The sequence below is a fragment of the Mesoplodon densirostris genome, chromosome 13, assembly GCF_025265405.1.
Source record: "Mesoplodon densirostris isolate mMesDen1 chromosome 13, mMesDen1 primary haplotype, whole genome shotgun sequence".
NCBI lineage: Eukaryota > Metazoa > Chordata > Mammalia > Artiodactyla > Ziphiidae > Mesoplodon > Mesoplodon densirostris.
This window is the reverse complement of record NC_082673.1, coordinates 78,608,359-78,635,636: the sequence shown is the minus strand read 5'-3', so window position 1 is coordinate 78,635,636 and position 27,278 is coordinate 78,608,359. Positions and strand designations below refer to the sequence as shown.

At 40.1% G+C, this 27,278-nt stretch overlaps 1 protein-coding gene across 1 annotated transcript; it reads right to left on the bottom strand.

Annotated features, from left to right (window-relative positions):
* SQLE (squalene epoxidase) lies at positions 1-23,443 on the bottom strand. Its single transcript, XM_060116305.1, has 11 exons — positions 22,268-23,443; positions 18,490-18,742; positions 13,174-13,354; positions 11,595-11,691; positions 10,549-10,662; positions 10,293-10,464; positions 8,376-8,471; positions 3,816-3,958; positions 3,250-3,346; positions 1,269-1,356; positions 1-528 (listed from the first exon to the last, which is right to left on the bottom strand). Exons 1-11 carry the CDS (start codon positions 22,556-22,558, stop codon positions 336-338), a joined length of 1,725 nt encoding a protein of 574 aa, XP_059972288.1. The 5' UTR covers positions 22,559-23,443; the 3' UTR covers positions 1-335.
* Between the last annotated feature and the right edge of the window lie 3,835 nt (positions 23,444-27,278).

Sequence of the window (27,278 nt, the reverse complement as noted above, 5' to 3'; positions counted from 1 at the left end):
GTTCGTTCTTCATTTTATTTGCATGCCCCACAATAACTCATCCCAAATACTGAATTCAAAAGACAAACTGCAGTTCCTCAGAGTTAGCCCTAATTTATGGTAACAATCATTTCTTTTACATATCTATCGTACTGTACCCTTCATTTGAAATTGTAAACTGAAGTATATATTTACATGTTTATATACAAATAACTTCAAAAACAAATTAATCCCAATCTTGGTCCAAGACTTCCCACTTTAGAAGCGGTATAGTACTGTGCTATGTACATCTCTTCCAAGTCTCTTCAGACTTGGCAAGTTCCCAGTATTCATTCACAGATGGTTCCCCTTTAAGCTTAATGAACAAAGTACTTCATTTCTGAGTAGATTAGAGGAAATATTACAGAACACGCTCTGTACAATACAGCACCACTAGTGAAAATGGCTCGGGGTTTTGTAATCCAAGGTTCTGATTTAAAGCAAAAATATGTGGCATAGGCTGCAACGGCAAAGAAGTGTCCGATTAAAACCAGAGGATTAGGAGTCAATCTGTAATAAATAGGAAAGATAAAAAGTATATATATATATATATGTATATATATATATATATATATATATATATTAGTAAGACCTGTAAATGAAAGTTGACTCATAAAGAGGTTCCAATTATATATCATCTGTAAAGGTAAACACACACTCTACATTTTAGGGGACTTTACAAGCTTGTATCTGCCAGCTAAGGGACAAATTAAAAAATTTTTTTGCTTGCAAGAAACTACTTAGACTTCACCCCTGTCAGAGAAGCCAGTAACTCCTCTTAGTTTATTAAACTGTATGTTTTGAGCTGTTTTCTTTCACTAATCTTGAGATCTCAGTCTGAAATAGCTGGATTGCCTGGCTTGTTGAGTGAGTCTAGATTTTTCAAAAGATAACAGTGTTGACATTCAGATAGCAGACGAAGGGGCAAAATTTTAAAGAATTTCATTTTGCAGACTTTCCAAGAATAATTCTACATATGTCTGCACCATCAGAACTGTTACTGAGTTTCATGAGTCCCAACAGAATTAAATTCTAAATACAAACTTCTATTAATCATGGATCCCAAAGAATCAACCCTGTTTCCTAGAACAAAAATGCAGCACTAAATATTGCCTTTTTTCATTTCTCTGGGCTACGTTTTGTTTGGGATACTACTGAATGATAAAATGGCACTTGCAGTCATTCATAAACCCAACTGTCCTAAGAAAACCTGGAACATCCGATTCCTCTGTGTCATCGAAACAACTTACACAGAAAGCAGCCCAACTGGACCAGCAACACATTCTCCACCAAGTTTGAAGTAAAGAAAACATGCTTTTCTTAGTTGATGTAGGGAATCTAAAATAAAAGTTAAAAATTACTCCCGATCAAATTATCCACACATTTATGTTGGGTATATGAAATGTCAGAAAAAAATGAATGTGTAACATTTATTACACCTTACAGATAATTTCTAAAAAATCTAGTGCTGGCATTTCAGCAACCCAAGATTTCCTTTAAATTTCGTAAGTAACATTACACATAGTAATTTAAGTGTGAATAAACTTTTTCTGCTAGTAAATAATTACTAAACATGTAGGTCTTAGAAGTTAGAGTTATTTAAAAGCTATTTCCTTGACTGTGTTGTAAATTCATTAAATGATGCAAACTACTTTGTAAACACTTTTCTGATAAAAACAAAGTTCTAGAAACCAGATTCCCAGTCTCTAAGATGCCTGATCCATATCTCTGAGCAGTAAATTATCAAGTAAAAAGAACAGCTGTGAAGAGTAAATAATAATGCCTTATATGTGTACATTTTTTATACTTTTCAAAATAATTCATTAAACCCTCACAACATAATATAATCAATCAATACCCCTTTTTTTTTTTTTTTTGCGGTACTTGGGCCTCTCACTGCTGTGGCCTCTCCTGCTGCGGAGCACAGGCTCCGGACACGCAGGCTCAGCGGCCATGGCTCACGGGCCCAGCCACTCCATGGCACGTGGGATCTTCCCGGACCGGGGCACGAACCGGTGTCCCCTGCATCGGCAGGCGGACTCTCAACCACTGTGCCACCAGGGAAGCCCAATCAATAACCTTTTCAATAGTACAGAACCAATGTTCTTCTCAAGTATGCCTAGATTGTTCTTTACAAAAGATGAAAAAGGATACAACAGGTAACGTTTTACTCCAATAAAGCTCATTCCTCCTCCATTATTTCATAACTTTTTTAATGTTGTTTTGTCGGCGGATTCAAACTCATCATGTAAGAAACTCAAGAGCTTAGAAAAGCTTAGAAAGAAGAGCTTAGAAACACTCCAAATTTAGTTCTTTTCTTGCCCAACCAGCCATTGTAACTTCCATGCTCAACTAGCAAGAGAGATTTGCTTGGAAAACCACAATAAGTTGTCTTTTCTTTTAGCAAGAATGATGATGGGTAGAGACTCTGCAGGAAGTATGTGTACTGTGTCATCCTTTGTAATCAGGCCACCAGAGCATGGATCACTGGGGCCTCAGCCAGGCCACAGAAATAGCTTTGTTGTAAACACCTGAGGTTATGAGATTCAGGTTATATTTATTCTTGAAAACCTAAAGGTCTAGTTTTACTAAGCTACCACTCACTAATTTGTACACGGCCATGGTTGGGAGGTGGTACAGATGCCTTTTCCTCCATTTCTACCACTGTTTCTGCTAAAGTCATGTTTTCCGTAATGTACAGACTGACCATCACCTCAGACGGAAACAAAAACAAAAGCGTGGGAATATTTCTGCTTGGGCACTTTAACAAAATCTAGGCTTGATATGAAGCTCATATTCATTTTACAAAAGACTACTTTGAAAAGAAATTGAAACTAGTGTTCAGGAAGAAAAAGATTAACAACTATATTGCCTTTTAAGTCATGGCCAGAAAGATCTTCCATCACAGTCTCATGCATCTGCATAAGATTTGCATCGCAATCTTATGCATCTGATTTGGACCAGAGGGGTGAATAATGACACATTATTGAGGTATTGCTATTAAGGCTGTCTACGGAAGCAACAAACTTCCACACAAAGTGGTGGATACGTGATGATCAGAAAAAACCTTACTCAAGGGTTGAGTTAAAAAGGACTACCAACTTGGAAGGTAGCGAACTCAGGAAACATTTCTATTTCTGGCCTAATCACTAACTTTTCTGTAATGAAGTTCCCTTCCTGTGCTAAAAACCTGCACTTCAGCAATATTCTTTTAAAAATATCTGCACTTACCATCTGTGGCAGAAAATAATTCATAAAGAGCCTGAGCAAGGATATTCACAACAAAGGAATGAGACGTTTTCCTTGTCCAATAGAATGATTTTTTGGCCTAAAAAGGAAAAAGATCACTTATTATATGGTTAAGGGAAGGAAGGAAGGGAGAGGGAGGGAGGGAAGAAGGAAGGGAGGGGAAGGGGGGAGAGGGAGGGAGAGAAAGAAGGAGCACAAACTACTGTGTATAATCCCCTAAACTGATAGTTATCCTGAGGACTACTATACAAGTCATTATGCCTTGTTCAACATTTACACACCCACCAAAAAAAAACCATCTCCAGAGCAATGAGTTACATCTCTGAAGCTAAGTGGCCCATGTAATCCAATGTTATATAATATCCAAATACAGTGATTCTAAAAGATTCATAGGTGACAAGTCAAGTTCTTAATCCTGAACAAGACTGCTTAAGAATCACACCTAAGGACCAGGCTCCTAGGTGCAGACCTCCCCTTCAAAGCCCCATTCCTCTTAGGCCCCAGAAAGAAATGTTTTGTGTCATTTTTGTCAAAGGATAATATCTTACCTGGAAAACAGCTGCATCATCATAAAGGTCAGGGATACCCTTTAGCAATTCTCTCCATAGTTTTATATCATTAAAAACAACAGTCATTCCTCCTCCAGTAAGAGGATGCCTCATGTTATATGCATCTCCCAAAAGCAGAACACCTGTAAAAAGAGAGAAGGGAGATGATGACCTTATCCTGGAGCATCCTTTAAGACAAACAAGAAGACTACTCTGTTAATTTATAAACATTTTGAATGTGAGCTAGTAAATGAAAATGTGAAAATACAACGGACTAAGTCATGACTAAAATTTATTCAGGCAAAAATTCAAAAGTTGATTCAATTAATATTTATTGGGTAACTAATATGTGCCAGACCCTGGGGATACAGTGAGAACAAGAACATGGTCCCTGTCCTCAAGAAGCTCACATGTATGGGCTTCCCTGGTGGCGCAGTGGTTGAGAATCTGCCTGCTAATGCAGGGAACATGGGTTTGAGCCCTGGTCTGGGAAGATCCCACGTGCCACGGAGCAACTAGGCTCGTGAGCCACAACTACTGAGCCTGCGCGTCTGGAGCCTGTGCTTCGCAACAAGAGAGGCCGAGATAGTGAGAGGCCCGCGCACCGCGATGAAGAGTGGCCCCCGCTCGCCGCAACTAGAGAAAGCCCTCGCACAGAAACTTAGACCCAACACAGCAAAAATAAATAAATTAATAAACTCCTACCCCACCCCCAAAAAAAGAAGCTCACATGTGACCCTAAGATTAAGTCAAACAATGTCAAAATATTTATAAGGCCTCTTCCATGAAAAAACAAAGAATGTACAGGCATCCATGCATAAACAGCAGGCCTTCCACAAGGGAAAAAAATCAAGAGGTCGTTGACGTTTCACAGTAATATTTGCTGCCAGCATGTTATAGAGATGTCTGTATGGTTCCAAGGGAATAGGCAGATATTCCAAAACCATCAGAAGTTAATTTAGGAGAATAAGCCTTGATTGAATCTTAGCTGAAAATTAGGCCCCCTTAAAACAAAACTACAGAAGCAGAAAGCTCTGCACTTTGACTTGAGATACACCTCCTGACCAAGCTCCTGACTAAGGTTCCCTTCAGTTGTCAGCCTGGCTAATGACCTATGACTTAGAGGGACATTTAAACAAAGCATTTATTTAATTTTGTCTCTGAGAGAAATAGCCAACCATAATAATAGTGGCAAGGTGGCAGAATTATGGATAATTTTTTCTGTAATGTCACAATATACTATGTTTATAACTAATTATAGAATACACATAAATTTATGAAAAGGTATATTCTAAATATTAATCCAAATTTTTTATGTATTAGTCTAATACCTTCACTAAAAAGCACAAACTATAACCAGCTTTTATTCCTTTCTCCATGGAACCTTCCCAATCCCACCAACTAGGATATGTTCCCACAGCATGCTGTTTATATCAATTTGGCACTGGCTTTCATTCTGCTTTGCAGTATAGTTTGTTCATATGATTGGTAGTTTATGATGCATGTTTTTCCATAGCAAACGATAGCTGTTTATTCAGGAGCCACAGTATATCGACAGCTCCCGTTCACACCTCTCCTCAGGGCTCCACACTCCTGTTTTCAGTGGGGCTCCACCCGGCCACTCAAATGACCTCCGAGCCCTTCACACTATGTCCAAAAGTGAACTCATCATCTCTCCACACTTCCCTAAACTTACACACTTTTCCCTATATTTCCGATGTCAGCAAATAGGTGGCAAAATTATCTAAGCCTGAAACCTGGGATCCATCAAGAGACCTCACTCTTTCTTACTACCATTAATCACTGAGTTTCATGCATTCTTCATCTTAGATGTTACCCAAATCCATTCTCTACCTTCCATTTTTATTGCCACACCCTAGTTCAGGCCCTTCATCATCATTTACATGGAATAATTAAATAGCCTTACTATAGGCTTTAGTCTGAACTTTCCTCCAAACCACCTTCCACAACATATCAGAGTAATATCTTTGAAACAAAACTCTGATCATGCCACTACCTTGTTTAAAACTTTTCAGTGAACTATTAGAACTAATAAATGAGTTCAGCAAGGCTTCAAGATACAAGTTAAATATGGAAAAGTCAGTGTTTTTCTATACACTAGCAATGAAGAATCTTAAAATGAAAATAAGCCCACTTATAATAGCATGAAAAGGAGTAAAATACTTAGGAATAAATTTAACAACAGAAATGTGAAACTTACCCTCTGAAAACTACAAAATACTGTTGAAAGAAATAAACTCTTACATTTACAGTCAAATTTTGACAAGACTGCCAAGGCACTTCAATGGGGAATAGTCTTTTCATCATATGGGGCTGGTGCAACTGGATATCCACATACAAAGGAAGCTGAACCCCTTCCTCACACCATACATAAAATTTAACTCGAATCAAAACACCTACCTGTAAAAGCTAAAGCTATAAAACTCTTAGAAGAAAATATAGGAGTAAATCTTCATGACTTTGGGTTGAGCAAAGACTTTACATATGACATCAAAAGTGACAAAAGAAAAAAGCAGATAAACTGGACTTCATGAAAATTAAAAACTTCAAAGAACACCATCAAGGCAACCAAAATGACAATCCATGGAATGAGAGAAAAACTTTGCAAATCATATATCTAATAAGGGATTTATATCTAGAATAAAGAATTCTTAGAACTTAATAAATTTTTTTTAATTTACCCAGTTAAAAAATGTGCAAAGTCTGAACAGACATTTCTCCAAAGAAGATACACAAATGGCCAATAAGCACATGAAAATATGTTCAACATCATTATCCATCAGAGAAATACAAATCAAAATCACAGTGAGATATCACTTCACATCTACGAGGATGCTATGAGCAAAAAGGCAGATAATAACCAATGTCAAGGATGTGGAGAAATCGGAACCCTCATACATTGTTAATGGAAATGTAAGATGGGTCAGCCACTTTGGAAAACAGTTTGGCAGTTGCTCAAAGCATTAAACAGTTACCCTAAGACCCAGCAATTCAATTCCTAGGTATATACCCAAGAAAAATGAAAATAAATGTCCACACAACAACTCATACACAGGTATGAACCAAAAGTAGAAATAACCCAAATGTCTACCAATTGATGAATGGATAGTCAAAATGTAGTACTGACATATCCATACATGGAATATTATTTGGCCATAAAAGCAAATGAAGGACTGATACATGTTACAACATGGATGAACCTCAAAGAAGCCAGTTACAAAGGATCACATTGTATGATTCCATTTATAGGAAATATCCAGAAGAGGCAAACCTATAGAGACAGAAGGTAAATTAACAGTTGCCTGGGGACTGGGAGGAAAAGAGGAGTGACTGCTAATGGGTACAGGGTTTCTTTCTGGTGGGATAAAAATGTTCTAAAATTAATTGTGATGGTTGCATAGACCTATGAATATACTAAAAACTAGTGAACTGTACACTTAAAATGGGTGAACTATATGATTTGTGAATTATATCTCAATAAAGCTATTATAAAAAAGAACTTTTCAATGACTTTCCATCATCTATAGGATTAAAACTAAACTTTAAATAAATACCTTACCTTTCTACCACTCTGACACCTATCCTATGCTCCAGCCATAGGAAGCTACTTGAGTTCACTTAAGTGCCACCATTTCTCGGCCATCCTAGCTTTTGTAGATGTTGTTCTGCCTATTTAGAAGTTCCTCATCTCTCGGGACCTCCCTGGTGGCACAGTGGTTAAGAATCCACCTGCCAGTGCAGGGGCCGTGGGTTCAATCCCTGGTCCGGGAAGATCCCACATGCCACGGAGCAACTAAGCCCGTGCACCACAACTACTGACCCTGCATGCCGCAACTACTGAAGCCCGCATGCTGTAGGGCCCGTGTGCCGCAACTACTGAGCCCGCGTGCTGCAACTACTGAAGCCCGCGCGCCTAGAGCCCATGCTTCGCAACAAGAGAAGCCACTGCAGTGAGAAGCCCGTGCACCGCAACAGAGAGTAGCTCCCGCTCGCCACAACTAGAGAGAGCCCGCAGGCAGCAATGAAGACCCAATGCAGCCAAAAAAGAAAAAGAAAAAGCCCCTCATCTCTCTGTCCACCTGATGAGCTCCCACTCACCCTCCGTGCCCCAAGTCCACCTTTGTTTCCAGAGCAATGTCTTCCCTAATCACCCTTCCCAGTTCACAGGCTCCCCTCCCTGCCTGGTACACCCCACCCCTTCGCACTGAATCTGGGGTACCATGAGTGGGCTTTCATTACAGCATTTATCCGCAGTGTTCTGAAATTATATGTCTATATCTCTCACTAGAAAACTGCCTTCTCTAGATTAAGGACTGTATTTAATTAACTGTTGTATCTCCAATAACTAGAACAGTGACCTATATGTACTGAATATTAAATAATAGATATAAAACTAATTGTGGTATTACTAATGCATGAATCCACAGTAATCAAGTTTCCGTACCACATGTTACAAACTGTACCACACACATGTCATTTGGAGTAATGAATCTGAATATTTGGAATATCTTTTATAAAATCAGTCCAATAAAATAATACCTCGTTTGTTGACCGGTGAAGAAGGGAGGAAGCTTGCTGGCATCGACCTCAGACGAGAGTTCTGAGTGGCTTCTAGGAATGGCTCTTTGAGGTGATCTGCAGTAAAGCCCACCCCACCAAATAAATGGTTTATAACATTCCAGTTTCAAGCTACCACATTTTCTTATCAAGAATAAACAAATACCTACTACACATCTGTTATGGTTGTTACGTATATCCCTTGCGAAAAATCAAGAACTAATTATTACTAAAATTGTTCATTAAGCACCTAGTTATTCAAGCTAAGGAATTACTAAGGAATCTAAGAGAAAATTAATGTAAATAGATAAACATAGATCTGGGTGAACCAAAAAACTTGAGGAAAAGTGAAGCAAATCCAGATGAGATGAGACAGGGAGAAAAACCACCCACCTGTCTTCCAAATGTTAAATGCTGGGTATCATATGTTTAACACCTAACTTACTGTCACCACCATATTCTATAAGATCAGATGAAATATACCACCAATTCACAAACAGCAGGAGGGTATATACAGTAGAAAAAGGGTAAGGTGTATACAGCACTACCTTTCTGAGCTTTAGTTTCTTCATCTAGAAATGAAACCGTTGGATTAGCTTATCTCTGAGATACTTCCCAGTTTTAAAGTTTTGTGCTTCTACTTGTATAGAAAATAAACTTTCTTTTCATGCAATTCGTAATCTGGGAATATAGGAGCAGAATGCCTATGCTGAAACTATTCCTTCCTACAATGAGTAGAATTTCCATAACTTAACTAATATGAGCGTAAAACTACACAGGGCAGTCTGCTGCAACTAAGTTTCGGATTGGGGGAAAAAAAATCTATATAAAAGAAAAAAAGGCTAAAAATATCACATTATTAACTATCCTTTTCCTAAATATGCATAACTCATTCTTTCCATCTGAAAGCTTCAAAAATGGCTTAACTGAGTGAAAATGTATTGAAGTGCTGAAAATGTCGTTAAAAATCTAAATTGGTCCATGTATACCTTAATTTCTGTTCATATTCCATTAATTATTAAATAGAGTGCTTTCACTTAGTTAAAAAAATAACTTTGCTTAATTTAAAAAATAAGTTAAAAAACAGAATATTTAAACAGAACATACTCGTACCAAGGATAATGTGCTATTACTATAATCATATCATAACTGGCAAGCAGGGTTTCCCTTCAATTTTATCAATATTCTTAATAATTTGTTTACATTTCTTTCTTATATCTTCCTATTCTCAAAAAATAATAATTTTAATGAGTGTTTTACAGAGATGTCTGAAAGACCCCTCATAGCCCTCATGTTGAGGTCAGAGATGTATGAGCCAGACAGACCTGCTTTCGACCCTGGCTCTGCCACTTACTAAAGGTTTGTATTTGGAGAAGCTAAGTAACCTCTCTGAATCTTAGTTTCCTCATCTGTAAAATGGGGATCATGATAATGCCTACCTCATAGGGTAGTTGTGTAGACATTCAATTATGTTAGTAAAACACCTCTTATATGGTAGACATTCAATATATGGTAGCTATCCTTTCTACAAAAACCAAGCACAAGAAGTAATTAAGTATAAGAGCTATTTCAAGAATTCACATACCTAGACTGCTGTCCAGACTACCTTAAAAAATAGCATATATGCCACTATTAATGATTATTCAGAAAACTATAATTATTACTAAGAAAAAATGCATTGAAACTATTTTTTTTTTACTTGGAGATTTTTTTTATGTGCTAGTTTAAATAGTTCATTCAGCTCCAGTGTAGCTGACTGACTGGATGAATTTTTCACCTGCCATCCTTATCTTTGGCCTCATTTAGACAAAGCTTCAGTGAGAACTGGAAACGAAGGGCCTTTTGTGAGACTTGCTTGCAGACAGTAGATTACAATGGCAGTGAAATACTATTTCTTACCAGGTAATTGTGGGTAGATGTTTTCAGTCATGTATTCTCTTAAATTCCTTGGCATTTCTCCTCGGACGTCAACAAGTACTCGAGTTTCATTATGTGAAATCTGGTAGATGAGAACTGGACTCGGATTAGCTAAAATAAGTTCAGCATGATTTGCTTTAAACTGTGGTGCATTCTAGAAAAATAAATAAATAAAATATTTTAATAATTTTCAAGTTTCAAGTTGCTTTTATTTCCTACAATTGCATTCCTATAGTACCTGCATAAGGAAGCCAACAAAATGTGAAGAAACGGAAACTTTATTGGCGACCAGGTTTTTCCTGAACTTGGAAAAAAGTCCATCTGCAACAACGGTCAATGGAGCATGGAGTTCCTACAACAAAAACAAAGAATACTCAGCTAAATGGTTAGAAATACACAGTGAAAAGGACATTCTTTTAAAAGGTACATGAACAAATTTAAATACATTATGGGGCATTACAGAGTATTTGAAGATAATGCTATTGAAGGAGCTGTTACATGGGCTGAAGGTAATGCACGACCAATCTTTAGAGACCCTTCCCCTTGAGTCCCTGAGGATCACCTTCCTCCAAAGCCCTACCATCCAAACCATCTGGGATTAAGCTACTTTGATGGACACTGGGGAAAACTGTTACAAAGCAAGCACAGCCCACAGAGGATTGAATCTCATTATAAATTCCAAGGACTAACCACATTCTTTTATTCTAGAATCTTCTAACTTCACATAGTGCTTTCAGTTAGTGGCTAGGGCTTAGAAGAATTTTTGTACATGTGGATGTATGTATTTATGTTATCTTTTAATTGCCCCCATTAGAGTATAATTCCTAGGACGTGGTTACCCTATGGAGCAGCCGGGAAGAATCAACAGATAAGCCTTTGACTTTCTCTTCTTTACTAAACCAACAGGAGCAAACTATTTTATTCTGCTATTTCCCCAGACATTCTCTTAATTTTTGCCTTCCTTACTTAAACAATATTTTATTCTAATTATTTCTTTTATGCTGAATCCTTCCTTTTTGCATCTTCCAGTTCCCCTCTGCTTCTCTCTTAGGGTACATTTCTCATTTCAGTTTTTAATACAGTTAAAATCGTGGTGTTTGTTTCTGAAGTTATTTGAACAGCATTCTGAAGTGCTCTAAAGAACAACGTGTTCAATTTGGTGCAGACAGCTTAGATCTCGGTCCCTTCGATGAATAATAAATTGGTGAGCCTACTTTTTTAAAGGAGTAGGAGAAAAAGAAAATAAAAATCTCTTAGGAAGAGCTAATATTTGATATATCTCACCTTGATGTCTCCAGTCTCTTTATCCCTGTACTGAACTCCCATCACAGCATCATCTTCTTCTAGTAACTGCAGCACAGTGCCCTCAATAAACTTTGTGCTAAAAGATAAATAAACAGAAATAAATTCTCTGGTAGCACAACTGAAAAATTTAAATAAGGAATGAAAAATTCCCTTTTCTTTATCTCCAGTTTACCCATGTAAACTGGACACACATGTACATAGAAAAAGGTCTGGAATGATGAAAAGCAAAAAGATCATTAACGGATTTTAGAATTGGTGTGGTTTTAATTTTCTAATTTATATATTTTTTTGATTTACTTTAATTTTGGCTGTGTTGGGTCTTCGTTGCTGTGCGCGGGCTTTCTGTAGTTGCGGCGAGTGGGGGCTACTTTTCTTTGCTGTGTGTGGGCTTCTCACTGCGGTGGCTTCTCGTGTTGCTGAGCACGGGCTCTAGGCATGCGGGCTTCAGTAGTTGTGGCATGCAGGCTCACTAGCTGTGGCGCATGGGCTTAGTTGCTCCACGGCATGTGGGATCTTCCTAGACCAGAGCTTGAATCCGTGTCCCCTGCATTGGCAGGCGGATTCTTAACCACTGTGCCACCAGGGAAGCCCTTAATTTTCTAATTTCTTAAAATGGAATACATATTACTAATGTAATGATTTTTTTAAAAGCATTTTAAAAAGTAACATGAGGTTTTATCTCATTCATTAAAAAATAAAATACATGCAGAAAAATTTTACATACCCATACAAATCCATACACGGAACTGGAATTTATCTACCAAATTATTCAGAGTAGTTACTTCTAGTTAGAAGGATCATGGATAATTTTTACAATCTTCTTTATATTTTTGAGTATTTTTCCATTTTTCTACAATGAACATATTCTACTTCCATAGATATCAAATTCTTTCAGTTCTAAGAATAATCCACTCATTTCACTTGCTTTGTCAACACTTAAGCCTTTGCCAATGACATGAGGGTTCTCATGTTTAAAGCTTCAATTAAACCTCAATTATAATGCATAGGGCTAGAGACAAATATAAGCTAATAATTAAGAGGAGAAGCCCTTTAAAAATTGTGAATCATTATATTATACACCTGTAACTTATATAATATTGTACATCAACTATAACTCAATAAAAAGAGAGAGAAGCAGCCAGTTCTGTCAGTCTAGGTCCTTAATATGAATGGAACAGGGATCTTCTCTTGAAGTTCTCTAACCTGACTTTTAATAAAAAGTACCATAACCACAAACCCCAACTCCCAAATGGGCACATATGAACTTAAACCTTAATTACAACAACTATATCCTCTAAATTCCAACCACATAAAAGATCACATATTTAGTCAAAGGAAAATTCTCAATAGTTCTATGTCATTCAAAGGAAAGTTATCTATATGATATTCTTAACAAAGGCATTGAAGAGCTAACATTCTTCTAACTTATGGTTTTAGTATAATAGCTGTGTTCTAACCCATACCCAAACACTTATGAAAATGTATAAAATAGTATTTGTACGAAGGCCAAGTTTAAATGTGTTTCTTTAACATCATGTATTTGAAGCTGTAGTCTTACTTGGGCTCTGCCATAGCTGCTTTCCGGAGACTCATGATGAACCTTCCATGATGGAAAGCTCTTCCACTCTGCACATGACTGTTTTCTGACAGAGGGAAAGGAATCTGAACCTCTGATTTGCTCTCCTGATCATGAATTATGTAGCCATTTACAACCTGGGCATCAATACCTTCCACTGTATCTGCAAAACAATTCAGGTCAAAAAAATCAATTTTGTAATACACCCAGAGTTACACTAGGCACCAGGAGGACATGGACCATTGAAAATGAGTTTCTGTGTTCATAAAGCTACAATACCATTTGAGAACTGGACATTAATAACAATTTCAGAAATCTTAACACTTCTGGAAGGCAAGTCTTAGCAAATTCGTAATATCACAAAAGGTAAATATTTACATATAAAATTCACTCATTAAAATTCATAGGAAAAATATTAAGACCCTAACAATAATGGGTAAAAGTGTATAGATGATTCACACTAAGTAGTACAGAAACATTGAACATATCAGGAAAAATGTCAAAACTTGATTTTAAAAAATCAACGAAATAAAACTGAAACAATAAGACACCAAATCTCTCAAAATTGCTAGTGAGATAAAGATAAAATGAGTAAATTTATATATTACTGGTCATATTATAAAGTAATAACATTTTAGAAAATAAGTCCAGCAATAATTGGCACCATACATAAATTTCTTGTCAATACGACAGAGACCAGAAAAACTCAATTTAACGCCCTGAGACATGGCATGGAAGTAAGCCATCTACCATAGGCCATGGGTGGAGTCATCCATAAGAAATCCAATCATAACTTTGTACCATGACCTGGTGTGAAGTCTGAACCTCAAAATGAGTATACAGTGCATAATAAAATAGGTATAACTTATGGAAGTCCAAATATAAATCAGAGTCAAGGAATAAATATAACAAAAGACAAACAAGATTTATGACATTTTATTTAAATACACTCAAGACCTAACTGAATGGAGAGTATACCACATTCATGGATAGACAATTTTTCTAAACCTGAGCTAGACATTTAGTGCTATTTCAGTCATAATCCTGACAGGGTTTGTTTTCATGGGAATTGAAACCTGATTCTAAATTTTATATACAGAAAAGCAAAAGGGCCAAGAAAAGTCAAGATAATCCTAAAGAAAGTGAGGTGAGGAGGAGGTACCCCGCTGGATAATGAGACTTATTATAAAGATATAGCATTTAAATTATAATGTATTATAATGTATTCATTTGAAGAGTTCTAGATATTAAGCTTAAGCCAAAGGGCAATCAATTCACTTATTAAAAACCCACACACCAGGATGGGTCAGTCGGTATTATATTAGAAGTCCACACTCCAAAAAGTAACTATTTCAAGGGCTTCTATTATCCACAGCTCATCACACCTAAGGGGGAACTGACAGCATAATGAATGTTAAAAAGGACTCTTGCTATGATACTAAAGGTACGCATGATGCGTGGACTGGCTAAAATACCTCAGTGGCTCCCCTCCCTCTTGCACGGCTCTCCTCACCCTTACATGAACTACCTGTAAGAACCCATTGAGGTTTGTTGCCACAACCTTGGACATACCCCTGAGGCTGGATTTCTAAATGATTCTATGTCTAGTCATTAGTCTGAGGGCATTTCCAGTTGCCTGATGTTCAACGATAAAGGTAACAAAATCCCGTCTCCGGATACAGTCACGTCTGCCTCAAGTGACCCTCTCATGCAGGGTGGTGGTTAGGAAACTTAAAAGGACAGAGGTGGACCTCCCTTACTCACAATGCACTCTCTCCGCTTGGGTCCAGAGCCTGCAGTCTTTTGCTTTTCCTCCTCACCTGCTCATTCTCGGTCGTCTTTTTTGGCTCCTGCTCACCTCACTGACCTCTATACGTTAGAGTACCCCAGGGGTCGTCCTGCACCTCTTCTTGGCCATGTGGTCTAGTCTCATTTAAAGACCATGACTCCTCTCTTTCTCTCATCCCTCACATCTGATCCATCAGCCGGTCCTACTGACTCTTCCTTCCAAAGATCAATATAGTCCCAGAATGTGACCACTTCCCCCACCTCTATGGCTACGACCCTGGTCCAGCCAACAACTCTCACTGATTCCGCAATAATCTCTAACAGGTCTCCCTGCTTCTGACTTGCCACTTTATGATCTACTCTTTTTTCTACACAATAACAATATTTTAAAATAATATTTCTAATAATACTTCTAAAATGTGAAATCTAATAACTGCTCCTCTTAAAATTCTCCAGTGGCTTCCCTTTGGAGTAAAAGCCAAATCTATATAGTGGGCCACAATGGAATCCAGCCCCCATTGCCCATCTGACCTTTTCTCTATAACTCACACCACTCAAGTCAACACGATTCTCCTTCCTTGCTCTTCAAAGAGGCCAGGCTCACTCCTCCCACCAGGCTTTTCCCCTTGATTCTCTCTCTGCCTGGAGACAGAGTCCTTTCCTCCAGGTAGCCCTAGGGCTACTCCTTCACCACCTTCAGTCCTTTACTGAAATGTCATCTTCTCAGAGAAGCTTTCCCTTCTCCCACTTCATTATTTAAAATTACACACCACCCTCAACTCCCTATGTCCCTTTTCTGATTCTTCTCTAAAGCCCTTATAACCATTATATATACTCTAAATTTTATTTATTCATCTTTTATCACCACCCTCTACACTAGCAACTAGAATGTGTGCTCTATGAGGGCTGGAATCTTTGTTTTGTTCACTACTGTAGCCTCAGCACCTCAGAACAGTACTTACGATACGGCCAATGCTTAATAAATATTTGTTAAATGAAGGAATGAATGTAACACCTTTAGTCGCCTCCCTCTCAACTTTATCTTCTCTGTCAGCACACAAACATGCTCTATCTAGTATCAAAATATCCCTCCTTTGGGGACTTCCCTGGTGGCACAGTGGCTAAGAATCCGCCTGCCAGTGCAGGGGACGCGGGTTCGAGCCCTGGTCCGGGAAGATCCCACATGCCACGAAGCAGCTAAACCCGTGCGCCACCACTACTGAGCCTGCGCTCTAGAGCCCGCGAGCCACAACTACTGAGCCCACACACCACAACTACTGAAGCCCGCGCGCCTAGAGCCCGTGCTCCGCAACAAGAGAAGCCACCGTAATGAGAAGCCCGCGTACCACAACAAAGACCCAATGCAGCCAAAAATAAATTAATTTATTTTTTTTTAAAAAACCCTCCTTTATCCTCACATCTGCATCTCACCTCTGTCGTTTCTGTATTCTGTTAGAGAAAAACTCCTCGAGAGTAGTTTTCTAGTCTCAAACTTTTAAATCTCCCACTCACTTCAGTCTAGGTTTCGTCTACACAACTCCACCGAAACACCGTCAATGTCACAAGCAACCTCCAAATGGCCAAATCCAATGGCCCTTTCTCTATACTCATCTTACCTGACCCTTCATTAGCAAACCATGACATGTCTCCTTTCCTCTCCTGATACGTACCCGTCCCCTCCAGCTAGAAACATTTTCCTCCCTTGGAAACTCTCCTGGCTCTTTTCTGCCATTCTGCTGGCTCCTGCTCAGTCTCCCTGGCAAGCTCCTCTTCTTCTGCCCAATCTCTAAACATCAGTTTCCCAGGACTTGGTTTATTCTGTCTCCTCTTTTCTCCCTGCACACTCTCCTTAGCTGGTCTCCATCACTGCTGTGGCTTTTAAGTATTACCAATATGCTGACATCTCTGAAATGTCTACTCCAGCCAGCTCAAATCACTCATCCTCTGCACTCGAGATTCATATATTCAACTTAACATCTCCACTTGGATATCTCAACAGGTCTCCCAACTTCCTCCCAGTGCCTGTTCCTCTCTAGGTCTTCTTATCAGCAAACAGCACCGCCATCTACCAGTTGTTCAAATCAACACCTAGGAATCATTTTTTAATACCCCCTCTCTCATACCTCACATCCATCCTTTAGTAAGTCATGCCATTCCTGCCTCTTAATTTGGTCATGAATCTGTCCACTTCTCTTTACATCCTGTCTACCATACTAGTCCAAACCACCATCATCTGTCACTTGGACTTAGCAATGAGCTCCCACTAGACTCCTTGAGTTGACTCTTGCTACCCCACCACCACAGTCTTGGAGGCTATTCACCACACCATATCCACACATTCTTTTACAACAGCATTCTACAAACTGCAGGATGTGACTCAATGGTAAATTGTGAAATGGCTTTCGAGCTGTGAATTGTATACTTGGGTAAAATCATGACAAGTATTTAAAAAGTAAACTTTCAGTCAGATTTAGGTATGTTTGTAGGTACTGAGTCAGGATGTAAGGTGTGTTTGTCATGTGAGTAGCTGTCAAAGGTCTGAAGCCTTTACAGAGGCGTAAACAGGATCCTGTCATATTCTTGCTCCACTGCCTTCAAAGCCCTGCATGATCTGGCAGCTGCCTGCCTCTCCAACCTTAATCTCAAGCCACTCTCCTTTCCCCATTACCCAATACTTTCTGGCTACACGGTCTCCTTTTCAGTTCATTGAATAAAATAGCAAACATTTACATAGTGCTTACTACACACCAGGAACTGTTCTGAATGCTTTGTCTTTATGAATTCAATTAATCCTCTTAAACTATGAGACAAGGACTCTTTTAAGTGTGCCAGTTTTACAGATGAGGAAACTAATACACAGGAGGTTGAGTAACTTAGCCAAGATCACACAGCTTTTTATGTATCTGAGATGGTAGTCAAACCCAGGCAATCTAGTGCCAGAATCAATGCTGGTAATTACTACAACATACTGCCTACCCTACAGACCAAGCAAGCTCCTTCTCAATTCGCAGCCTGGGCCTATATTTATACTTTGATTCCCAAGAGTAGAGAGCTGATCTGTCTTGTTCACCAGTATAGCCTTGGCACCCAGTACAGCACCTCATACAAAGCACACAGCAAATATAAGTATTTCCTAAATGAGTAGTATTTAAAAAGCAGTGGGTTAATGGATGAATGATGCTTTAAAAAAAGGTTCTATAATAGGTACATCATATGCACTCTACAAATGATAGTTCCCTTCACCTTTCACTAAATTTCATGCCCTCATTCTGGTCTTCCAGTCTTCAATTTTGACCATTACAATTTTTTAGCCACTTCATTTATCTCACTAAGGCTACTTCGTATCTCCTCATGCTTATTTTCTCCTTTGCTCTCATTTTCATGCAAATTTGTTGATAAATGAATAGAGTATCTTTTATACATGAAAATAAAATGGAATACCTTTTTACCAGTCATAGCAAAGAGTGTTTGCTTATGCCACATAACTCCTAAAAATCACTATGAACCTACCTTCAAGACCCAGGTCTTTAAGGACATGATAACCACCTGGCTGCAGAAATTCTCCAAGTATCCTGTCAGGCTCTTTTAAATCTCTCTCAATTACTGTCACCTTTCTTCCATCTCTGGAAAGTACTGCCGCCAAAGCAGAGCCAAGTACACCAGACCCCACGATGATAATTTCTGGATCATTTTGAGAAGATATCAATGTAGAGGCAGTTGCTCCTATTAAGGTCGTTTCTGAAATACTGGTTCCTTTTTTGCACTGTTTTTAAAAAAAAAAGTGAATTATGTAGCCACATTTGTTATCTTTAAATCATACTGCTACTATATAGACACACTGGACATTTGCAACTTAGGTAAAAACTATACCCTAAACATTATCAAACCAAATGAACTGTTATGTTTTTAAATCCAGATCATATATAAAAAACGATATCAAAATATTGGTTAAACAAAAACGTATAATAATATCCCAATAAAATTAAATGTGTGTTCCATTCAAACATATTTAGAAAATGCTGCCACATATTTATAAATCCATAATAGGCCAAATATAAAAAATGTTTACAAGGGGCTTCAAAGACTTACAGGGAAAATTCTATCATTAATTACTCAATGCTTCAAATATATACTGAGCATCTACCAGATGCAAATCATGTACAACTTTTTAAAAATTAATTAATTAATTTTATTTTTGGCTGCGTTGGGTCTTCATTGCTGCGCGCAGGCTTTCTCTAGCTGTGGCGAGTGGGGCTACTCTTCGTTGCGGTGCGCGGGCTTCTCAATGCAGTGGCGAGTGGGGCTACTCTTCGTTGCGGTGCGCGGGCTTCTCATTGCAGTGGCTTCTCTTGTTGCGGAGCACGGGCTCTAGGCGTGCGGGCTTCAGTAGTTGTGGCACACGGGCTCAGTAGCTGTGGCTCGCAAGCTCTAGAGCGCAGGCTCAGTAGTTGTGGCACACGGGCTTAGTTGCTCCGCGGCATGTGGGATCTTCCCGGGCCAGGGCTCAAACCCGTGTCCCATTGGCAGGCAGATTCTTAACCACTGCTCTACCAGGGAAGTCCCATACACAATTTCTGATATGACTTCATGTTGCAAATTATTCAGCACCCTGTAGATATTTCAACTATTCATCTTTATTTTCTCCCTCTGGATTTTCATCTGAAAAATCTACCTTAATCTAAAATCACTTTTATATAACAAAAAGACTGTCAAATCCTGGCTACTGATCTATTAATTGAGAATATTTAACTTAAAATTCCAAGAGAATAACTCATTCTGTCCCTTGGGATTCGACCTGTTCACAATTTTAGTCCTTACATATAAGAATATATTTAATTTACCTTCCTTTTCCCCTATCCTGATACTCCTAAGAGAGCCTAGTCAAACAAGTGGCCCTCCCGTTTAGGAATAAGGACAAACATTAAACCTATCACTCATTGGGCTGACAGTAAAAACCTTAACTTTGATTATAAGAAGATGAAAAAGGCCTGTTTTGAGAGATTTATGCCCACTGAGCATAACAGTGCCTGTTGTTACTTTTTTTTTTAATGAATAATTCAGTATTGTTTGTTTCTTTTGTTTTGTTTTTAGCCGTGTGTGCTGCGCATGTGTGATCTTAGTTCCTGCACCAGGGATTGAACCCTCGTCCCCTGCATTGGAAGCACAGAGTCTTAACCACTGGACCGCCAGGGAAGTACCAATTCAATACTGTAATAAGTATTTTTTCTTGGTATGTGGATTCACAAATATGAATACATTTCAGATACAGAGTTGCAAGGAACCATCTTCCTTGAGTTCTCTGACCTTATCGATTAAGACTAAATGCCATTTTGACAGGGTTTTAATAAAAAAGGAAGGAGATAAAACCTAAAATCCTTTAGAACTTTAATTCTCTGTGATTCTAATACTCATTCAGCCTGTATAATGGACTGGGGCCTTCCTGTCCATTCTTTTTTATAATTTCTCTTAGAGAAATTATCTTTTCACAATAGAGTCCACTCTTACTCTCAGTATTTCTTAATGGCCAGAGCAACTGCCTATATTTAAATTACTGTTCTGAGAGCAAGAATAGCCCCTTTTGTCATCTTAGCCATTTGTTATTAGTTTTTCTTCCTAAATTTTCCCTGTTAAACACACACACACACACACACACACAATCCTGGAAGGGGAACTCTGGAGAAAGTTACATCTTTCAGAGCCTGGTCAGTAGATTAGTAGTTCCCACTAATGGGAACTTAGTACTCATTACAGTCTACCAATTCCCAGGTATTTAGGAAATAAGCAGAAAGCCTGAGGTATTCACAAAGTGGAATCAATAGTGACTGCTGGTAATCCGATTTCCTACCCCCAAATTTCTCTATGGTATAACGACATTCCAGCCACCTGGACTAGTGCTCAGTGACCTCGAGGGACATTATCTCAGACAAAGATACCAAAGACGTCAATTTGAGGATTTAAGATTCCCTCTCCCTCTCCTCCCATTCCTCCAACCCACACCCACCCTATCACTGAATTCAGCACCACTCCAAAGGTTCCTGACAGAGATTACCTTTAGACTAATGTTAATAGCTACTATTTATCACAGTTATGAACCAGGCATTGTGCAAACATTAAATCATTCAATTCGCTAACTACCAGGAAGGTTAGTGCTGTTCCCACCTAAAAGAGGCAACGGATACTTACAGAAACTAAGCAATTTGCCAAAGGTCTCACAGTCAGCAGTGGTGAAGCAAAACTTCTAAACCAAGCCCCCCCTCTTCTGCAAACCGTGCTGATCTGTACTGCAGATACAGGAAAATGATGTGGATCTAGAACCCTCAAAGAGTGAATTATTTTGTAGGCCACACACCCTAACATCAAGTCACTGTCGTCCCTTACTTGGCCTACTGCTGGAGTCTCTTACCCCACATCCCAGCTTCCACTCTTGTACTCCTACAATCCATTCTCCACACAGAAACTGGAATGTGCTTCTTAAAAAGTAAAAATCAAATATCATTACTCCCATACTTAGAATCCTCCAGTGCTCTTGGGAAAAAGCATAAACACCCAAGGGCAACAAATCCGAAATGTTCTGACCTCGACAACCTTTCCCCCCTCATCTCCCACCACTGTCCTTCTCTGCTGTCTTTGCAGGGATCATCGTAACTTCACGTGCATTTGAAGACCCACCTTTGATTTAGGAACATGGCTGAACTGCACGCATTCATTAGTCTCTTGATTTAGGACCTTGGTTTACTCAAGGCTCCGCCGACGTGGGGAGAGGAGGGTGTTTTGCCTAAGACTCTAATAAAACACTGAGCATTTTACTCTGCCAGCTCTTCCGACTGTTCTGTGACTTTCCCCAGGCAGTTGTCCCTTCTTATAAGCCGCAGGCTTAATCTGCAGCGGGTTTCTTTCTTCCCAGGTTCAAACATAATCCTTACCAAAGGATTTAAATTAAAAAAATATTTTTTTCCAACACAGATGGTGATTCTGTCCTAGTGACTCAAACATTTCAACTTTCATAATCAAATCAACATCCATAATCAAACCAATTTTATTTAGCATTGGCACCACCAACACTAAATGAAACAAAGGTTTTTCAATCATTCCTAAGAGCCTCAAGGATTTAGCCAAGGAACAGTCAAGAGCTTTTAAAACAAACAAAAGACCCCAGCTATATAAGAATTCCTACCACAGTATCTAACCTGCAGCCTTTCGCCCTTTAAATTAGAATATTTACATTTGAGTAACCCCGGTCCTAATTTTAATATAACACACTCATTTGCCCACTTTGAATTCAACCTACCCTCCTAGACCCGAGCTGCTCTTTATTTTCTGATCCAGGGGGGGATTTGGCCCAGAAGAAGCCAATGAAAGGCAAGGCTGACAGAATATCCGAGAAGACCGCGAACTGGGAGCCGCTCTGCTGGCGCCCGAGGAGGGTCCCGTTCCGGTAGCGACAGCGATAGGACAGCACCAGTCCCAGCGACAGGAACACCAGCACGCAGAGCAAGAGCTCCTTGTTGGCCAGAGACACGAAGTCTCCGCATTTCTTATAAAAATAGGTGAAAGTGGCAATGCCAAGAAAAGTCCACATGGTTTAAAGGCTTCTTCGGTGACACCGGGTCAATGTTCAGATCCGATCTTTTCTGGTAGGGTTTTGCTGTTTAGATGTTCTCCCCAAAATGTGTTGCCAAAAGTAGCACGGGGGACCGGCCGAAGTCCAGTAAACACCGTCACAGGATTACAATTCAAATCGGACTAATTTACAAAATCATATAAAGTTAGTATAAAAGTATCAGAACAGGGGAACGTTCTCCAGGATTTAAAAAACAGTATTTAAAAATCTCCTGCTCCAACAGCTCCCGACCAGACTCTCCCCTTTCAAGCAATCCATGTATTCCCCCCCCTTTTTTTTTTTCTGGAAGGCGAGGAGGGTCCTGGGGGCTATTCCGGATGATGCTTTAAATTTTGTTGCTGCCTCGTCGTGCAGTAAAATTGCTCTTCTCTCTCGCCAGCAGCAGGTGCCCTTTCAGAAGAGGAACAGGGGGAGAAACACCAAAGAAGTATCTCGCGTTGGGAAAAATGCGGCTTCGCCTCGTCCGACAGCGATGGCCCAGCCGGGTGAGAAAGCGCAAGGGCTGCGGCGGTGAGGAGTGAGCTTCCTCTCTCGCCGGGACCGCCTTCGCCCACCAAAGATGGCCTCGGACTGGAGACTGCGGCTCTAGGGCAGGGAAGCGCAGCCCCTACCTCGAGACCTCCACCTCACCGCGGCTCCCAAGGCACCAGCCCCCGAACCTTCCAGCCGCTGCACGGCAGTTTCCACAGCGCTATCCTTAGAGGGCGGCAGCGGCGGCGGCGGCGGCTCTCGACGGACTCCTCACCAGCATCCCTCGCGGGTGGCGGCAGCCTTCCAGCGCGGCGCTTCGGCAGTAACCAGAGTAACCGGCTGGAGCCCTAGTTGATGGCCAGGCCCCGTGCGCCTCCGCGGAGGATGGGCTAGGCCTGGGCCAGGCACCAGAGGACGGGGCCCCGCCCGCCGTCACCGCCCGCCGCCTCCGCCAACCAATGACGGCGCGCACCGCGCCGTAGGCCGAGATGGCGCTATGCCGTGTTTGGCCAATCGTAGGCGGCGCGGCCCGCGAGGTGCCGCCCAGAGAGGAGCTGGGACGAGGTTGCGTGGAGTGGGATGGGGGCGTGGGGATGGGGGCCCGCCGCCGGTTGGGCGGATGGGAAGACACTGGCTGGCTCGGGAGGGAGTGTGGCTGGAGAGGGTGATGCCCTGAGTGCCGCGGTCCCAGCCGCTGGGATTCTACCCGGAGAGAGGTGGAGCTGATTACAAGGAAACCCCGCCATATATCCGCCGCCTAATGTCGGAAGGTCTCCATTCATCCGGCGAGCATTTGTGGAACGCTTACTACCTGCCAGCCCCAGGTGTCACAGAGAGGAATCAGACACAGGCTTTCTGTCCTGTGCCTACTGTGTGCTGGGAGGTGGTAGAAACAGCTACAGGTGCATGGAGCACGTGACGCTCACAGCTGAATCTGGAAGGAGTAGGCAGGCGTTTGCTGGAGGAAGAAAGGAGAGGATATGCCAGGTGGTCCCTTCCTTCACCCCAAATTGTCGGGTAGCTGTGCACTTGTCACTGTACTCAGGCTGAAGATACACTGTGCGCGTAGCCCTTGTTCTCTCTTAAGATCAGAAACAGGGAGGAGGGTGCGGGGCAAAGAAGTAAAATAAATAGAGATGTGTCGTAAGTGCCCTGAGAAAGTGGGTGGGCAGGGAACCATGGAAACGGGAAGCAGCCCTTCACTGGGCCTGGAGTGAATCAAGCAGGGCCACCAGGCAAGTTACATGAATTGTTTCCAGGGCAAGCATTCTGGAGGGAACAATAAAATCTACAAGATTCGCAGGGTGAGAGATGGCCCTTGTTATGAAAAATGAAACTTCCTAGAATTTACTGAGGTCTTTGCTCACCTTATTGTAACCCTGGACTGCCTATTTTAAACCCTAAGACTTATGTACAAATCCTTTCTGCCATTTGGAGCACGGCTGAATTGTCACCTCTTCTACCAAGTCTCCATTGAGCCTCACCAGGTCACATAATAGTTTATTCATACCTTATCATCCCAATCTCTGACTGTACACTTACGGTTATTACCCCACTAGTTCCTATGTTCCTTGAGAGGAGGATCTGTGTCTGATAAATCAGAATCACCCACAGCACCTAGCACAATATTTTGCATTTAATTTATCGTCCATAAAAATGAATGAATGAATGATGAATGACAGTGGTGTAGTAGGAAGGCCAGGTGACTAGTGTCAGGAGACCTAGATTCTGGCTGCCACTAACCAGCTTTGTGACCTTGCACAAGTCAAATCAGTCAGCCTCTGAAGGGAGAGGGCAAGGTCTTCATGAAATCTAAAGTTCCTTGCAGTTTACTGAGTTTATGTAAGTGTAGTACTTATCATTTTTTACCCCAAATATTATGTTTTATCTGCTAATGAAATAATTATGTGTCAAAACGCTTTCACAGGCATCATTTGCACTCAAAACCACTGTGATTTAAAAAATAACAAATATGAAACAAAGAGGTTAAGTGGCTTGGCCAAATCAGTTTATAAATGATGAAACCAAAAGTTAAACTCCTGGTCTCCAAATCTTGTGTTTCCCCAATACTCTTAATAACTTCTTTAACTTTTCTCCATTATAAAACCAAGACTTCGATTCTTTCCTTGACATTCCTCACTGGTATCAACAAATTCAGCTGCTTGAAATACACATCAAATTAAAAACAACTCAAGAAAATCAATTTAACGTGTGGGAAATCGTTTTCCTGAAGATAATTCTTCAATAAACTGCTTGTTGGTATCTGTGAGTTCCTATACTGCTAAAATGACAGGCGGCTTGGTCAGCTGACTCTTGTAGAAGAGAATACAACTATCACCAGGATGATTGTTACTTGATTACCCTGTAGTAGAGGTTATCATAAGAGGATTTTTTTCATATTAAATAGGTAACTTTGGGGCTTCCCTGGTGGCGCAGTGGTTGAGAGTCCGCCTGCCGATGCAGGGGACACGGGTTCGTGCCCCGGTTCGGGAAGATCCCACATGCCGTGAAGCGGCTGGGCCTGAGAGCCATGGCCGCGGAGCCTGTGCTCCGCAACGGGAGAGGCCACAGCAGTGAGAGGCCCGCGTACCGCAAAAAAAAAAAAAGAAAAAAAAGTTTCTTTTTTTTCTTTTTTTTTTTTTGTCCACGGCATGCAGGATCTTAGTTCCCTGACCTGGGATCCAACCCATGCCCCCTGCAGTGGAAGTGCAGAGTCCTAACCACTGGACCACCAGGGAATTCCCTAAGTAGATAACTTTTTAATCCTTTGAAAGTCACTTTCTTGTGTGTACAGTCCAAGATCCACTTCCAAACTGGGGGCAAGAAGAGCATTTGTGATACCTAGCATAAGGCACGTTCTGAATGCCTCTACTTTCTGAACTGAATTAAATGCTATATAACCATCACTTAAGTATGTTTGAATGTTGGCCTGGCTGCACTTATTCAAAAACAAAAATCTGTCACTCAAGCCTGAAGCGAAGGCAATGAAATATGACACAAAATCACCCACTTACTGGCAGAAAGTAATAATACTTTCGTAATCATGACAAGAGCTGACACTTTTATAGTATGCGCAGCATTCTAAAACTTTTTTTCGTACGTTAGCTAATTTTGTCCTCACAACCACACTATCAGGCAGGTACTATTTTTAGCCCTATTTTACAAACAAGGAAACTGAGGTACAGAGAACTGGTAACACAGCTAATACACAGCAGAGCCTGAATCCAAGCCCAGGAAATCTGGCTCAGGAATCTAGGAATGTTTGACTAGAATGCATTTTTTTTCTCCTTTAAAGTAAATATTCAGTTAACCTTTAAAACTAACAAAAAGCACATTTGGTCTTTTCATTCCATCATTTAATCACCTCTGTAGTCTTTCTGCAACAGTAACATCAAAGATCACAGACGACCAAGACAAATATATTAATAGTGAAAAAGTTTGAAATATTGTGAGAATTACCAAAATGTGACACAGTGACATGAAGGGAGAAAATGCTGTTGGAATAATGGTGATGATAGATTTGCTTGATGAAGGGTTGCCACAAATATTCAATTAGTAAAAAATGCAATTATCTGTGAAGCACAATAAAATGAAGTATGCCTGTATTTCACTTAGCATAATACCCTCCAGATCCTACATTAATACTTGCTAATTGTAAAATATACAAAGAAGCAGAAGTTAATGATCAGAAAGTAAGCTATTTTTAAGGGGAAATTTTTCTCACCTGTGTTTGTCAGTCTAGTCAATATTTTCTTTAATCTGACCATTTATCCATACAACTTAGCATGGGTCAAAATTAATCATGATCCCTTTTCAACCAAAGCTTCCACTTCATCCCTCACTGTGTCAGATCCTAGAAGATCTACTGATTTTACCAATTAAGCAATGTTAGATCAGCAAGCTAGCTATCTTAGCACCCATAAGCTACCTCTGCTTGTAAGTGACTATGTGTCCACTATGTCATGACTACCAAGATTCTGTTTCCATCTTTTATCTTTACAAGCAAGCATTTGGACCATCCTTAGCCTTGACTTGTCTCTGAGGTTAACTTCAAAGATAATCCAAAGACCCATTGTGGTCTCGAGCCACTTTATGATGGTAACAATAGCTAATACTGATTACTAGGTATCAGCAATGCTAAGCATATTATATACATTATCTCACTGACCCTCACAACAAAGCCATGAACTAACTGTTCTTTTTTTTT

Coding starts and splice junctions, on each gene's coding strand:
- SQLE (XM_060116305.1), bottom strand. CDS start 22,558: ATGTGGACTTTTCTTGGCATTGCCACTTTCACCTATTTTTATAAGAAA. Junction 10,465..10,548: donor TTGTTGGCTTCCTTATGCAG/GTACTATAGGAA, acceptor TTATTTTTCTAG/AATGCACCACAGTTTAAAGC. Junction 3,959..8,375: donor TTCACCGGTCAACAAACGAG/GTATTATTTTAT, acceptor CTCTTTTTACAG/GTGTTCTGCTTTTGGGAGAT.